Source organism: Megalops cyprinoides, chromosome 3, assembly GCF_013368585.1.
Source record: "Megalops cyprinoides isolate fMegCyp1 chromosome 3, fMegCyp1.pri, whole genome shotgun sequence".
Classification (NCBI taxonomy): domain Eukaryota; kingdom Metazoa; phylum Chordata; class Actinopteri; order Elopiformes; family Megalopidae; genus Megalops; species Megalops cyprinoides.
Genome location: NC_050585.1, coordinates 22,525,684 through 22,542,948, shown reverse-complemented (window position 1 = coordinate 22,542,948; position 17,265 = coordinate 22,525,684). Strand labels below are relative to the sequence as shown.

Below are 17,265 nucleotides of genomic sequence, written 5' to 3'. Positions count from 1 at the left end.
ACTGGCCTGTGAGGAGCTCCTAGGGGTTGGTGAGTCAGTAAATTCACTTTGGCTGTCTTGGATTGGGAAGAGTGCTTCATTCTACTTTCTGGGTTTTTTCCCCCGACACACTAACATCACACAATTAGGTTATGCTAGCAGTTTTGTGTGTTGTGTAATTACGCCTGGCATAGTGGGTTGTGCAAGATTAAGGATTGTTATTGTGTTGTCCGCTCTTGATATGCCTATGTCTGTCCTGTTTGTACATGTGTTCTAGCCAACTCTTTCAAAAAAAAATTGCTGAGTTTGCACTTGTATTTTATTCATTCCTGTGGAGTTTAATTTAGGTTTTAACAGTTCATTGGAAACACTGACAAATGGGTGCATGAACTGACAGATCCCACCTATTGCAGCAATGGACAGTGTAACTGCAGATCTAAACCCTGAGTCAATGTAGGGTAGGATTAGGTGAGGATTAGGATTATGAAGGACCTGTTGTGTCCTTTTAGAAATCTTATATAATTTAAATTATAATTAAATTATATAATATAATTATATAATATAAATATAATTGTATGTAATATATATATAATGTTATTGTTCAGGGAATTAATAATTCAGGGAAGTTTTTTCACTTTGGGGGGGGGGGGGGTGGAGATGTCTTAGGATGGGGTCACAACAGATCACACACACTCACATACACTTTTTGTTTTGTTTATTTGATTTGGAACTTGCTGCTGACATTACACAACAAAATGCATTTTAACATAAGCACTTCATGTCACATGTACACTATGCTCAAATCTAAATTGACAGCCCAGTTTGAGGTTTCACCCAGGTTTTACCCCCATAACCCTCATTCCACTCCAGCAGAAGTGAAAACAAGAGAAGCCCATGTCTGGATCTGAAGGAAAGCATCAGGGCAGCAGGGAGAGGGACCTGCTCTCAGGATGGGACAACTGTGATTGTCAGGCAACCCATGAGCATGCACTGGATCCTGCCAAGCACAGTGATTGTACTGCACTCTCCTTATCCATTTATATCCATCGTTTAATAAAAGCAAAAACAATGTTCATGCCCTATCTTTTTTTTAACATTAAAAAGTAAAACACGAATTAATAGCTTTTCAAAGAAAAATCATATTGAACATTATTCCAGAGAGTTCAAGTCTGACTGCTGGTGCTGTGGCGTGAAGGTGGGGCATCTCTGCGCTCTCTGAAGATGAGCCAACTGCTGGGCTGTCTGAAGCTGGGCCACGCCTGTGCTATACAGAGCAACACTGGGCCACATCATCTGTTTCCACTCGCACGTGTCACTTTCACATTAAATGGCAATACACAGTAAAGACCAAAATCTGTTTACAGTCTTAACAATTCACATAATGGTCTTTTTTTTAAGCACTGTGGTACCCAAAATTCTTCTCATCTCTCTTCACTCTTCTTAGAATTCATTCGTAATTTGTGTTGTACTCTGCCTCACTTGTAAGTTGTTCTGGAGAAAGGCATCTGCCAAAATAATAAATGTAAATGTAACAACTTGTTCCACTGTGCACACAATGTTGGCTTTGACAGTTTCACCCTTGCCTCCCACAATCCCGCTTTAAATAAAGAAAATGGGGAAACAGGATAAAAATATTGTCCTTCCCTTCAAATTCTTTAACGTTTCACCGGTCAAAACCCTGTCACATGTTAATGTACCTAAAATATTATAAACAATCTCCAAATGTGCTCTCAGTCTTCCATAGAAAGGGCATTCCTAAAAAGCATGTTTTAGGCCACCAGGCATGTGTGCAAAACAGGAGCTGTTGAAACCAAAGTCACACAAATAGAATGAAAAAACAGTGTGCCCCCTTCATCTTTAAAATGACGAGGTGGCCGAGTGGTTAAGGTGATGGACTGCTAATCCATTGTGCTCTGCACGCGTGGGTTTGAATCCCATCCTCGTCGACAAGACCTGCAATTTTAATTTCTCCCAAGAAGGGTTCAGTCAAAAGCAAGTGTACTGTAATCGGAAAGATCTGTCAACAACAAATACGGGGCAGCAGTGTGCCATAGTGGTAAGGAGTAGGGCTTGTAGCCAAAAGGTTGCCGGTTTCATTCTCCACAGGGGCACCTCTGCTGTACCCTTGGGCAAGGTACCTAACCCACAATTTCCTCCATAAATATCCAACTATATAAATGAATAGCATGTAAAATTACAATGAATGTAAGTCGATCTGGATAAGAATGTCTGCTAAATAACAATAGTGTGATGTAATACACTGATACAACCCCCCCCCCGATATAAACTTAAAAGTTAGAAATGATACTTTCCTCCAAAGGGAAACAAGACACTAAGGATGGAAGATCTGCTTAAACGACCAATACCTTTCCATAAACTATTAAACTCCTTTTCTTCCACAGACCAGTTTTGCTGTTCATTTCCCCAGTCCCTTCCCAATTCAACCTCCCATCATAAACTGTGCCAAACTTTATCCCCAGAATATCAACTGGCTGTTGGCTGAAGTCAAACCAAATAAACTCCGCAGTTTCTGTTCACTCTCTCCTAGTTTTGGAAATGTCGAATTTTGCCAGTTGCCAAAGAAAACCTTTCAACCGTTCTGATGAAGGGCCCAGTACAAACTGTTGCTATTAGTTAAGAAAAGGGAGGTGTCATCCACATGTTGAGACCATTATGAAACTAAGCCACTGCTGCCAGGGATCCCTACTCTCCTGATGCTGCTGTCTCTCCTAATGATCTCTGCCATAGTTCAACATACAATACTGTCTCACAAAATTCCCCAGAAACCCATTTATTTTAATTTGGTCAAACCTGGTCAAAAAAGGTAAGCACTGCAGGTCTCCAAAAGGCTTTTACTCTAGTTTCAAAATCCTTACTCAATTTAGCTTGTAAATTTATACATACATACCGAGAATTATCCCCTCTTCAGTTATTCCATCTGATTTTCTGTAATAGCACAAAGTCACTTTCACTTAACTTACTGTTCTTATTATTGCTTCTTTTTATTCCTTCTGATTGTCTTCAAATAACTCCTCGTAGGCTTTTCATCTCCGCTTACAAAATGTGGCCAATATTTTCACCTAGTATTGGATTGTGTTGGTTGTACTTTTTGTGTCAGTTCCTTAAATATTTTTTTGAGGTATTTACAATTTAACATAAAATGTTTCCCATTGACTAACATGGATAGAATGCTCAGAATCTGAATATTCTGTCAGATGCAGCTGACATCACAGTAGGCATGCTACTGAAAGCGTGACTGTCATACAACTCGTGCTTTCACCTCAGTCTCACACTCTCACGCTCCGTTATGAAACTTCAGATCTGGTTAATAAATCTTTTGTTAAAAATAGAAATGAATTAGCAAGCAAGATAACTGGCTTAAAACAGACCTTGCTCTCAGCTGAGAACTGTCTCATTGTGGAATTGTACACATCCTGTCCCCGTACTGTCGCTGTACTTACTGTATGCACTTTTGTAAGTCGCTTTGGATAAAAGCGTCTGCTAAATAAATAAATGTAAATGTAAATGTAAAATTGTTTTTTTTTTCTAGCTAGCTACGGCATTACCATCTTTGCTAGCTACCTATCTAGAATTACTTCACTAGCAAGCAGGCATTTTAGCTGGCTGAGGTGTAAACTGGTTTTACATAGCTAGCTAGTGACTTAGCTAATGAGATTAAAAAAAGAGAATTTGCTGGCTGGCTAACAAGATAATGATGTAGGTAGACGGCAAGTTGTCTAATTACGTAGCATGATAGTTTGCTAGCTAACAACCTGACTAGCTGGCTGGCTGGCTGGTTGGCTCAAATCGAAAATCTCACTCCAGCCTGGTGGCCAAAGTTGGCAACCCTGGTAACTGCTTGCTACTTCTTATTCTATCCAATTTTCTGTACATAACTCCTCTCATAGCTTTTCAGCTACACCTACGAAACATGGCCAATACCTTCAGCTAGCATGGGATTGCATTGTTTGTGCTTTTTGTGTCAATAGCAAAGAAAACATTGAGATGTTTACAATTTTACATTAAAAAAATTCACATTGACTAATATGGACAGAACTTTCAGAATCTGAACATTCTAACACTTGCAGTTGACGTCACAGTGGGCCCGTTACAGTGGCCGTAGATATAGATATAGAATGTCTCTTGGGCAAAGCTACAATCATGCTTTCAAGCCAGCTTAAAGATTGTCCAACTTTGCTGAGTTTTATTTCATTTTCTGTAGTTTTTGTATACATTATCACTCAGCTCTTGATCATTATAAACAGTCACATACTGCAGGCATAACCAGAATAGGTCTAGGGCCTCAGCATTTAAAAGAAAAAAAATGGAAAACATAAGACATCATGTTGTCGCTTGACCATTATCGCAGGTACAAGTGTCTTTGTACCTGTGATAATGGTCAAGTGACAAAACACAAATCTTACATGGAATATTTATTCACTTTTGAATATATTCTTACTCATACATGTGACAGTATTTGATTTTCATAAACTGATAAAAATATTCATACTAAAACTTGTTTTGTACAATATATGTTATATATACAGTGGTGTGATGCACACAAAACCAACAAAGTATGGTCACAATTTTGTTGAAGGGTATTGTTTTATTCGTGGACAAAGCCGTTATTTGTCAGAAGTTCCATAAGGAAACTTTTTTGCATGCATTACCTTTTGTTCTGGTTGGTGCCACAAGAGGGGGGACATAGAAAGGGACCCTTACAGGACCTCAGTTACGTCCTCTTCAGCAGAGAGGAAGAATATGCCTATTTATATCTTCACATGTATTCTTCAGTGTATTCTCACCATTATTATTTTATCATGTACAGATGGCCACCTGAGTTTCAGGAGGTTTTACAACATATTTTCTGACCAAAATTGGTTGTGCTAAATTCTAGCCAAGTTATGCTGTCTAGCTGTTATGTTGGGCTTAGCCTGTACAGTAGCCAGTAGGGCTGGTGGCTATGTTACAGCTGTTGTCTGAACTTTGTAAAGTTGTTGTTTTAAGAAGGTTTATTGCTTTTTACTTTATCACATGACAATTGATTCCCTAATGCTATTTTATTTTCATGAAACGGAATATAACATTAGCGTACCTGTTATTCTCTGTTGTTGGGCTTTTGGAATGCTGTTGCATGTTAGGCAGTAGTGCATGGCCTGTTGTCTTTCCACAATCTGACAGGGAAGTGCAGTGCAATAGTGTGTTTTTGTATTTTTTTTTTTTGGATCCAATAGTGAACTCAGTGTGTAGAACATGGGACACATTTGAATGTAATATAACCTGCAAATTACACATTTGAATATGAAGAGATTTGATCTAAAAAGAAAAATATGAAGACTTTTTATTTCTGACAATAAAGCAAAAGGAGGAACACAACCCTCAAGCCTGTACCCTCTGCCATTTTATTCTCTGTATTTAACAGGCAATTATTATCTGTCGATCCCAGCAGCAACCCGTTATGGTGGCCGCCATATTTATTCATACCCTTGACTAAATGGGAACCTAAAGTACACTGCAAAAGAAAAAAAATCACACATTGTCCAAAAAACTTTTATTCCAGAAAACAAGGATTATATTTATTCATGCCTTTAAGTAAACTTTAAAGCAAAATCAAACAAAATAAATCGCCAACATTTTCCCCTCTTGAAATTCAGTCGCATTCTTCTGGAACTACACTATACAGAGGCCAAAAGCTTCCTGCTTTCCTGTGATGTAGGAATGATGAAGGAATGTAACACAGAGAAGATTCATCGATAGCATGCATTATCCTTAAGGTCAGAGAGCTCTCTGAAAACCATTTATTAGTAGTCATTCACTCACATTGTTAGAGCTATGTGGGCTTTTAGACTAGTACTTTGTACAGCAGCACTTGCCCACTGATGTATGTAAACATTTTGTCATAGATGTTTACAAACATGTTGGTAAAATTCATCTTAATGAAAGCAATTATTAACATCAAAGAGTAACAGCAGACCATGTCAATTAAACCCTAAGTAAATTCAAATATAAGAGCACTATACCAGATATGTACATCTCCCTGCTGTATATACCTGTTGTAGACACTGTTACATTTTCTGTTTGAATGGTGGCAGTCTGTCTTTATTTCCGGTGACTGATCAGTTTCTGACAGCAGGGTAGGGCCTTCAGAATGCCATTACCATCCGTCTTTGTGAAGATATAGAGCAGGGAGTCCATTAGTGGGCTGATGTACAAAAATGCTTGTCCTATATCACTCAAGAGAGAGTATCGAACAACAACAAGTTTAAGTGGTACCGAGGCAATAAAAAAAATGAATATGGTGGGAAAGAACAGCACAGCATAATTGCTCAGAACAAGAAACAGCATGCCCAGAATCCTCCTTTTCTCCGCGACAGGCACTGAGGTGGAGTGGGAGAGAGCTCTCCATGTGACCACCAGGAAAAACATAAGAAGTGGGAATGGCAGGGAAAAGACGATCACGATTGCCAGACCTCCATATGGCACAGAAATATAGCAGATGATCACTATGAAAGGAGAAACCCAGGCAGCCAGAGAGACCAGGACTGAGCGTCTGACAGTACGGCGATATCGGTACCACAGAGGATGGACGATCAGAAGGTATCTCTCCAGAGCGATGCACACCATGAACACAACACTTGCTAAGATACCAAGCAACAATATTAGCTTTAAAATTATAAGTATAATAAGTGTAATGTAACTTTCTCCGTCAAGGAAGCATTCAATCAAGTCACCTAGTCTTCCAAGGAGCTGGAGGATGTCTGAAATGAAGAGATTTATGACGTAAACAGGGGTAACCTGGTCAGTTTTAACCAGATGACAGAGGGATAAAATAGCCCAGCAGATAACAGGCAGCTCAATGCAGAAAGTTATCCATCCGAACACCACCAGGTAAATGTTGGAAGCGACTGTGGAGTTGGTGATGGCTGTGGAGTTGCTAAAATAGTTTGTTAAATTGAAGTCATCCATGGTGTCCTGGTCAGATGCTGGGTTTGACTTGTAATGTTTCGCATCCCTTGAGTTCCACAGCGGCCACTGTAAAATGACAAAGAATGGAAAAATAATTTTGTCACCTCTTACATTTTAACATGTAAAATGTGTGTATCAATACATTGCAATGTATTTGGTAAGGTATAGTCTCACATAATTTGGGAACAGTGTCCTCCAGACCGGTAGAAAGTATGTTCCCTTTTCTTCCAAATGAGCCCTTCCATTTTTGGAAGATTTTAGAAAACTGTTGTGTCTTGTCTATTTTATTACAGCTGCATGTGAAGACTCCAAGCTGATGTTAAGTACATCCTGCTGGTTTTATAATGTTGCCATAATATGACGGCTGCTGCTCCTGATTGCTGTGAGAGTGTATTTGCTGGGGAATTTCATTTTATATTTGGGAAAGATGTCTTCATGGCAGATTTTTTTTTTATGAAAATTACGTCAAATTCCTAGCATAATTCCAAATATTTTTTGTGCATGGTTCTTTTTAAATTGTATAAAATAAAGCCATGATGCACAAGCCATACACAAGCATGTTTACTCCATGTCACTGATCACTTTCAAAAAAAAAAAAAACCAGCCTGGGAGGTCACCAGAACAAGAGAACACTTACAGAATACTGTACAAACATCCACACAAATTTGATGACTCAAAATAGGATGAGTCACTCAAAAAGACACACAACATTGTGTTTACAGTAAGTTACACCCATAGTTTTAACTGTGATTTACAGGAGTGTACAGTAATAGAGATATATTGTACTGTAGTGTTATTTAGCTCCCACCCCAGCTGTAATCCAAACCCATTTACACAGGTCAGCTCTATACTTACCTGGAGCAAATGTTAGGGCAGACCTCCTCTTCAGAGCGAGTCTCTCTGCAGTTTGGAGACCAGTATTTTCATGTCAGGAATCATCTTAATATTTTACCTAGGCAAACCTAGGCATACCTGTTTGATTTACATTAACTGCCCCTGGGCAAAGGATATAAAAGCGGTGTGTGCAACCTGTGGAGGGAGATTTGGATTGTTAGATATTACTTGCAGGTATTTGGTAACAACCTCATCTCTTTGGGAAACATTATCTCTTTTAGTGTCATGCACACAAAGGTTTTTGTGATATACCTTTCTGGCTTTCGAGTTGTCAAGAAGCCCAATTTCCCTGTAAAGACCATGTTTCTCCTCATTCTTATTTTATGTGCTCATTAACACTTGTGAAATCTATGCTTTGTAAGCAGAAATGAACTTACGCAAACGTCTACGAGAGAAAGATGTTTTTCTACAGAGAACAGACTCTCCCAGACAGAGATCCCAAGGCCTATCAAAGACTCGTTTCCCCCGTCAGAATCAGATCCCCCAGAGGGTTAAGGTTAGGTTTTGGTGACCTCTTTACAGGCAGAGGAAAGGAGGACATAACTGATGTGTGCAAGCATGCAAACCAGCACCCCGACCTGCTGAAGTCTGGAAGTAAGCAAATCCGGTGCAGCACCAGCCCAAAATAAAATAAAAAGCCTTCCTGCCCTAGACCTACAAAACCCAAGTCTGACTTTACTTCTATAATCAGGGTGACAGTGGACTTGTTTTGCTTCTTATAACTACATATACACATTCTCACATGTGTTAACAGCATTAGTTGGGTCAGGCCGGATGTAATACTTTGTTACATACATCACCATGCAAGTAGAGGAAGCACTAATACAGCTCAGGAGAAAAAAGCAATTCAGTTACTTAACACCCCACATGACACTTGCACACCTGCGATCATGTTTTATTATATTTGCAGAAGATACAAGTCAGCTGTATTGCTGTGGTTATGAAAATCAGGAACTATATCTCACAGCTTCTCCAGCAGCAGTTTCTGTGTGACCGGTCTGACAGGGAAAGAGCAGGGTGCACAGGGGCTAGGGGTACAGGTGGGGGTGGGAGCACAGGAACACCTGCCATCAGTCATGGAGAGATGAGACGGAATCCTGGGTGGGACACCAGGACTGCATCCCAAAAGTGTTAAATTGAATCCTTTCCACAGCTACGACATCCTGAAATTCTCTAACTAATTACCATCTCAAGGGCGACGTCCACCTCTGTAGATATACGAAGGAAGCGAAGCATGTTCTTGTTGCTCTCCTCCAGCAGAGGATGCATTTGTGTCCTTATATGGAAGAGTTTTCACAGGATCTGTGAAGTAGCTGCTACACACGCGTCATATTCCACACATTTTTGTTACACAGTCATTAAATACAGTCACATACATAAGCAGTCACTACAGAAATACAAATATATACAGACCACAGAAGCAGCCAGAATACAATGACAATAGCTGGCAAACCCCAGAAGCCCTTAACTCAACTTTATACAGAAAGGGTGAGGAAGAAGGCGAGGAGTATCCTGGCACATAGCTCCCATCCTCTCTTCAGCCAGTTTGAGCCTTTGAAATCCGGGAGGCGCTACAGAGTCCCTCTGGCAAATAAAAATGTATTTAAGAAGTCTTTCGTCCCAAGTGCCATCAATATTCTTAACTCTACAAGTGACTGATAAGATTCAAGCCACAGACACTGACCAGAACTGTTTTTATTTATTTATTTATTTTTTAATGTGTAATGTGACCTTGTCTATCTGTTTGTTTTATTAATTGCCTGTCTGTTTCTTATGTTGCTGTTCTTGTGTTTTGGTGAGCCGAAGACAAATTTCCACCCTGGTGGACAATAAAGATATATTCTATTCTATTCAAATCACAATAGAATAGACAAATCAATTACGATTAAAAATTAAATTTTGACAACGACTGCATGCATCTTAAGAATAGTTCATAAAGAGGTGATTTAATATTTCAAATCTTCCTTAAGAACTGTATAAATTAGGTTGTAATACAAAATGTCATTGTGTGGTTGAAAATATTTGCTACTAAAATAGTAAAAATGAACCCTTTCCATACATTCCGTGTGAAAAACACATTGGCCCTAAAGAGGGAAGAAATTACTGCTTAAATGTCATAGGACTCATCTTTAAAGTAACAGCAGGGCCCTCTCCATTTCCATTCAACTGAACCAAACGCTGATCTGCACTGACTCACAGAATAAAGAGAGTCTGTTCCTCGAAGAAACAGCTTTTACTTCTCAGTCTTTTAGCTAAGATCAAGAGCCGTATCTGTTCTGGCTCCCGCTGCGTCCTCTCCATGCATCGACCTGGTATCACTCCTCCTCTGGGCCCTGGGTGCAGAGGAACTTCCCTGTCAAAACAGCATGCTTTTATCATAGATTCAGGCATACGACCAGGAACTGTTAAATGTTTTCATTGTCCACCCGTGTATTCCACTGAATGGGAAACCTGAAGACACCCTGTAGCTCTGATGCTTTTAAGCGTCTGGGGAGATGAGGTTTCTTCTCCTTTATTCACCCAGCTAAGTTACTTGAGCCAGGTCTCGCTTTCAATTACTAACTAACCAAGAGGGTGACAAAAACAGCAGAGACAAAGCAGACGATATGGAGATTAAGGCGGTCAGAGGGAAACTGCACACACACACACACGTCTGCCTACAGACCAGTGACCTTGTGCATAGGAGCAGGGGGCGAAATAAAATGAGTCAATTTCAGTCTCTGTAAGACGGAATTCTAGGCGCTGCAAACTGAAATGGGTTCATGAGTAAAAGTGACGAGGTGGCCGAGAGGTTAAGGCGATGGACTGCTAATCCATTGTGCTCTGCACACGTGGGTTCGAATCCCATCCTCGTCGGTAGGGCCTGTAATTTTCTCACTTGTAAGTCGCTTTGGATAAAAGCATTTGCCAAACGAATAAATGTAAATGTAAAATGTAGGCCGTAGGCCTTCTTTTTCCCGGCACGGGGCTTTCCTGCGGTGACGGCGGAGGCGTAGGACGGCTTCCAGCAGGACCTCATCAAGTGTTCCGTGGAGCCGCAGAGGCTGCAGGGACGCAGCTCTTTGCAGTCCTTGGCCATGTGGCTCTCGCCGCGGCAGTTTCTGCATCTTTCTCCTTTGCAGGAAGGCGCTTTGTGGCCATGCTCGCTGCATTTGCGGCAGTACGGGGGCTGGTTCGGGTAGAACAGATACCCGCGGTCCGCACCGATGGAGAAGGCGGCCGGGGGGTGGGAGTAGCCGTCGTATCCGCTCCTGTCCTCCTTCAGCCCCATCCTGTACTGGCGTTTACCAGTCCAGGAGCCGTACTCGTCGTTGATATCCCTGTGGCTGGGGTGGACCTTCCCGAAGCGCCCTAGAAAAGTTCTGACTTTGTCCAGGGGCAGAAAGGGGTTACAGGTGAAAACGGTGACAGTTCGGAGGTTGCGGTGCCACAGGGAGGTGAGAGAGAAGGGCCGCAGGGCCGCCGAGGCAGCACCTCTCCACCACCTCTCCGTAGCGCCTTTCCTCCTTCATGCTCAGGTCAAAGAATTTACCTTTTGCGTCCCTGTGGATGCATTGGACGTCCTGGATGGTCAGGTTGAGGAGTTTGATCACCACGTCTCTGGCGAAAGCCGATCTCTGCATCGCTGGGGAGTCCTCCTTCCAGGTGAAGCGTGGCATGTTTAACTTCCCTCCAGGTCCGGCGGCGGTTGGAGCTTCGACGGCGGGAGAAGAGGCAGCAGCGGCGGCGTAGGATGAGACAGCAGAGGCGGCAGTAGAGGCGGCAGCGGCGGGAACTCCAGGGGTGGCCATGTTCTCTCTCAGATGAGACCTGAAAAACAGCACACACAAAGCAAGCGTGAAAAAGTCCTGGGATCGCGAATCAAGGCAAGCTGTAGCAACTGATAAGAGCAGATACTACACTTGATCTTGTATGTGTGTACGTGTAAATGACTGAAATCTAAAACTGTATGACATCTGTAATTAAACTATCATTTATTCCCACAGAAAATCTTTTTATTCATAATAAAAACATTTTTATTCATAATTATTGGTGAATTATCGTACACATTTTGATCTTATTACTTATCTGACGACATATAGCCTGGCCTAAAGTAGGCCTATAGCCTGCCAGTCCAGTAGCCGAGCTCATCGTACAGGTCCTTGTGTCCGGGAAGGACCTTGCCGTAGCGGCCGAGGAAGGTCCTGAAGGTGTCGACGTGCAGATGGGAGTTGTACATCTGCACTGTGACGATCCTCTGGTTCTGGCGCCACAGGGAGGTGACCTTCAGGCCGCGCGGAGCAGGAGAGGTTGCCTCGGCGGCGCACTTGGCCACCACCTGCCTGTAGTGCCGCTCCTCCTTGAGGGTGATGTTGAAGAATTTCCCCCAGGCGTCACGGTGGATGCAGTGGACCCCTGGGGTCCCAGGCCGAGGAGCTGGATGACGACGGAGCGGGTGAAGGGGGTCCTCTGGGTGGCCGGGGAGTCCTCGTTCCAGCCGAAGCAGATGGTGTTCTTGTCCCCGCCGGTGGTTCTAGCAGAGGTGGAGGAGGAAGCCGGGGCGGAGGAAGCAGGAGCAGCAGAGGCGGGGGCAGTGGCAGTGGCAGAGACGGCGGCCATCTTGGAGACTGCTAAAAAATTTCTGTAAGACAAAAAAAGAGAAAACGGGTCAAGAGCAGAGGGAATCGCAAAGCAAAACAAGCTGCAGCAAACTGATGAGAACAGACACTACACTTGATCTATACTTTCTAACGTTATATCACCGTTTCCTCAAAGATAACGTTAGCTAGAATTTTTCCAATTTGGGAGTCAGAAGAACTGGGTTATGGTTATGTTGCAACTTATGTGAATCTGCACTGAAAAATAAAAATGTTCCACAAGTGCAAACGTACACATGAAATGACAGTGACAGTGGCGATAAAGCTGTTTTCCGGGATAACAGACGTACCTGTGTTCTTCTCGGAATCCCCGAAGCAATCACACCCAAGGAGATCCAGCCAAACACTGGAAGAACAATGAAAAATATGGAAATATGTCATAACCTGACAGCAGGGCCCTCTCCATTTCCACTCAGCTGAGCCAAACGCTGATCTGCACTGACTCACAGAATAAAGGAAGAGTGTCTGTTCCTCGAAGGAACAGCTTTTACTTCTCAGTCTTTTAGCTAAGATCAAGAGCCGTATCTGTTCTGGCACCCGCTGCGTCCTCTCCATGCATCGACCTGGTATCACTCCTCCTCTGGGCCCTGGGTGCAGAGGAACTTCCCAATGAGGGGTTTCAAAGCCCACGTGCTGTGTGGTGTGAGTGATTTACACATTCTGGCTGCATATATCAAAGCTAAGCCCACGGTCCCCGACTCTCTGCTGCCACTCACCTCACACTGCTCTCCAGGGCCTGAAAACCCCTCCCTGCTCCAGGCGCTGCTCCCTGCAAAGAACAAACATGGAAACATTCAATGATCTTCCACCAGGAGTGGCCGTGCTGGCCCAGCATAGCAGCCACAGGCTACTGGTGTCCCTGTCAAAGAAGCACGCTTTTATCATACAGATTCAGGCATACATCCAGGAACTGTTAAATGTTTTCATTGTCCACCCGTGTATTCCACTGAGTGGGAAACCTGAAGACACCCTGTAGCTCTGATGCTTTTAAGCTTCTGGGGAGATGAGGTTTCTTCTCCTTTATTCACCCAGCTAAGTTACTTGAGCCAGGTCTCGCTTTCAATTACTAACTAACCAAGAGGGTGACAAAAACAGCAGAGACAAAGCAGACGATATGGAGATTAAGGCGGTCAGAGGGAAACTACACACACGCGTCTGCCTACAGACCGGTGACCTTGTGCATAGGAGCAGGGGGCGAAATAAAATGAGTCAATTTCAGTCTCTGTAAGACGGAATTCTAGGTGCTGCAAACTGAAATGGGTTGATAAATAAAAGTGACGAGGTGGCCGAGTGGTTAAGGCGATGGACTGCTAATCCATTGTGCTCTGCACGCGTGGGTTCGAATCCCATCCTCGTCGATAGGGCCTGCAATTTTCTCACTTGCAAGCCACTTTTGATAAAAGCGCCTGACAAATGAATAAATATAAAAGGTATAACTACCTTTTAGTGCAGGTGTGAGAAAGAAAATATCACTCTGGTGTATTTTACAAAGGAACACTAGTCACACATCTCACTGTGTCAAGATGGGCAACGTTCAGATTCAACAGCACTCCCTAGAGGGGGAGGGGGGGGGTCATTCTATAACCATCACCATCATAAGGAAGAAAATCCTATCCAGGGCTGGTGCTGGTATTCCAGGCTCCCTCTAGTGGTGTTAATCACAACAGACACATAGGATAAAGAAATACATTGCACTAACACATCCAAAACATGAGAGGAGTATTAGATCGTTTACACTACACTACCCTGTACGTCACTAAAACTAAAAAAAAAATGGTAGAAGCAAACGGAAGTTTTCTGTAAGTGAAGCACATCAAAAAACTGCAGTCTCTTTTATACAAACGATGCGTCACAGAAGAAACGAAATACTGTAAACCTAGGTAGCGCCGATCATACCTTCAGCACACACGTGGATAAACACATTCTCTACTTTTTTAACCACGACATTTCCCCGGGTGGGGAGTGCACCGTTCCTGGAGGTACTGCAATACCAGGTCGATGCGTGGAGTGGACGGAGCAAGCCCCTATTCCATCTCCCTGTTCCAAAAATCAATTTAATATATTGTCCCCAGATAGGGGACGTATCAGATATTAAACTGATAACAGATTTTTTTTATATTTAGTTCATTGGGAATAAAGCAAAATATAAAAACACAGTTCAATCATCAGCATTTTACAATTATCAACAGTGGACCCCAAAAGCCTCTGACACAATGCGATAAGAAGTGGCACTGGCCAGTCAGTAGCCTATAAATAGACTCCAACCTCCAGGGCTTTCCCCCATCCATGCTCCTTTTCACACCCCAGAGAGTGGACCAAGACATTCCCGGTTTGCCTTGACAGGCAGAAATCTTTCTTCAGGTCCCCCTCTCCAATGTAGAGGCGAACAACAGGGGTGTTGGGATTTAACCCCAAATGCTGCCCTCTAATCGCAGCCTGTAAGAGGGCCAAAACATTGTTAACTACGTAAATGTAATTTATTTATCTAGATCCATGTATTTGTGTGTGTGTGTGTGTGTATATATATACATATATAATGTATATATTTGTGTAAATAGTTATTGTATTTATTGTATTATAAATATATACATATAAACTTAACCATATATTTGAATATGTTTGTATATAATATACTCATAATGTATGTAGTCACTTATAATTGACTTATGATGTGTAAATGACTGAAATCTAAAACTGTGCGACATCTGTAATTAAACTATCAATTGTTCCCACAGAAAATCTTTTTATTCATAATAAAAACATTTTTATTAATAATTATTCGTGAATTACCGTACACATTTTGACCTTATTACTTATCTGACGACATATAGCCTGGTATAACACCATAAAAAAGTTAAGCTTGCAAGCTAGCAGCGTAGTCTGGCCTACTTACATTGTATTCATACTCAAATATCACGGCCAAACTGTTTTTTTTTTTTATGCAGCCATTCTCCTCTTCCGTGACACATTATGTACCCATACCACCGAAGGGTAAGACATTGAAAAAAGAAAAAACCTGAAAATACTTCAACTCGTCAATACTTTTCACTCGTGATAATGCAAGTGGCGTCTAACTGGAAAATACCACGAGGAAATCTAAATCTGGACGTTTCTAAACTCGCAATGATTTCACGCGACAATATAACATACTACAAATGCAATCATTAATGGTCGCATACTGGGTACTGCACTCAAAAACAGCTTGCAATACACAGTAAATACTTGGGTAATATGAAGTACACAACATACAGTGAGCGGTTTCAAAAACAGCCATTTTCTACTTTTTTTAACCACGACATTTCCCCGGGTGGGGAGTGCACCGTTCCTGGAGGTACTGCAATACCAGGTCGATGCGTGGAGTGGACGGAGCAAGCCCCTATTCCATCTCCCTGTTCCAAAAATCAATTTAATATATGGTCCCCAGATAGGGGACGTATCAGATATTAAACTGATAAGAACAGATACTACACTTGATCTTAGCCAAAAGGCCGAGAAGCGATGCTGAGCCACCGCTTGAGTCGGGGGCGCAGATCTCGGCCATACAACGTACGGGGACGGGGACGATACATACGGGGTCTAATTCGTAACGACATCCGAAATGTACACACGGTAGAGCCCTCATTACATGTTAGTAGTGCACATTTCAACATCGATTGGTAACTTTTAATCACGTTTTAATTTCGATAACTATCCCACAATGCATCGGCATGCACACAAGAAACCATGTCCACCAATCGCTCCAGTTCACATTTGACACAGCTGACTGGGCTGACGCAGGTGTCTACGGCATCAGAGAAGATACACACAGCACGGTTTGACAAAACGCGTGTCGAGCTGATCGTTCACTGCCCTCAACTGAACACATGACAAACATTCTGACGGATACAATTCTGTAGTGACACTGGAACACATATATAGGTAGGTATCGAATTTTGTATCTACTACAGGCATTCTGGGAGTCAAATCAGTAAGACAGCTAGTTCTGCCTTATAACTGACGGGTCACTCAAGATGATACCGGGGGCTGCAGTAACCAGGAACTCATTCCTCAACACTACCGACAATACACGTATGCACCATTTGCCAGCGTAGCTTACATTTAGCCTGAGTGCCCTAACACAGTTCATACAATTTCTAAAGAATGTTGTAACAAGCACACCAACAGAGTCATTTTGTTGCGTTAGAATAGGGCTACTGCTCGTGTGAGGGGACGCACTCCTGGCATCATAATACAAAAAGCCTATGCGTTAAAATCGAGTTGATAACAAATATCCGAATGCGACATAGCTACACTTGCTCACTTGCTACAACCACGGAAACTAGTTCTCTCTCAAGTATGCGCAAAAGCAGACAAGGAAGCGTATTAGGTCCCTGCACTCGACATGCACAGCTTCACGCCACACAGAAATACAGTGAATCGTCGTGTCACTGTTCCTTAATGTGAATCGCTTTACATAGAAGCGTTTACCCGAATTTATCAACCTATGGCGCCTACAGCTGCACGGTCCAAACTTGTTGTATGGTGATAGTTTTAAGTTGAATGTGCTTTGATGGCACTTAATCCAATTGTATAACCAACAATTGTGCTTAATCCACTTTTTAAACTTGGTGAGGCTGATGTTACACAAACCAGTTTACTTGTATGGCATGCTCTTAGAGCGACGTCCAGCACAATAGAACATAAGTGTATCCAAGTCAAATAAGCAAGTGTCAGCCCAATTTACACTGCTTGGATGAGCCCGGCTGAATTGTAATGCGATCTAACTTTCACGTAGACCTGTTACTACATT

General features: G+C 42.3%; 1 protein-coding gene and 5 non-coding genes across 6 annotated transcripts; 3 read left to right on the top strand and 3 right to left on the bottom strand.

Annotated features, from left to right (window-relative positions):
• Window positions 1–1,843: 1,843 nt before the first annotated feature.
• On the top strand, window positions 1,844–1,925 carry trnas-gcu. Its single transcript has one exon. It is a non-coding gene; the product is annotated as a tRNA-Ser (tRNA).
• Window positions 1,926–4,645: 2,720 nt separating this feature from the next.
• On the bottom strand, window positions 4,646–6,945 carry LOC118774418 (free fatty acid receptor 3-like). Its single transcript, XM_036523764.1, has 2 exons — window positions 6,253–6,945; window positions 4,646–4,657 (listed from the first exon to the last, which is right to left on the bottom strand). Exons 1-2 carry the CDS (start codon window positions 6,943–6,945, stop codon window positions 4,646–4,648), a joined length of 705 nt encoding a protein of 234 aa, XP_036379657.1.
• A 3,668-nt stretch (window positions 6,946–10,613) lies between these two features.
• On the top strand, window positions 10,614–10,695 carry trnas-gcu. The gene has a single exon. It is a non-coding gene; the product is annotated as a tRNA-Ser (tRNA).
• Window positions 10,696–13,752: 3,057 nt separating this feature from the next.
• Window positions 13,753–13,834, top strand: trnas-gcu. The gene has a single exon. It is a non-coding gene; the product is annotated as a tRNA-Ser (tRNA).
• Window positions 13,835–14,433: 599 nt separating this feature from the next.
• On the bottom strand, window positions 14,434–14,619 carry LOC118775794. The gene has a single exon (XR_005004860.1). It is a non-coding gene; the product is annotated as a U2 spliceosomal RNA (small nuclear RNA).
• A 1,166-nt stretch (window positions 14,620–15,785) lies between these two features.
• LOC118775792 lies at window positions 15,786–15,976 on the bottom strand. Its single transcript, XR_005004858.1, has one exon. It is a non-coding gene; the product is annotated as a U2 spliceosomal RNA (small nuclear RNA).
• Between the last annotated feature and the right edge of the window lie 1,289 nt (window positions 15,977–17,265).

What these genes read in the sequence shown, in the direction of transcription:
- LOC118774418 (XM_036523764.1), bottom strand. Translation starts at nt 6,945, where the DNA reads ATGGATGACTTCAATTTAACAAACTATTTTAGCAACTCCACAGCCATC.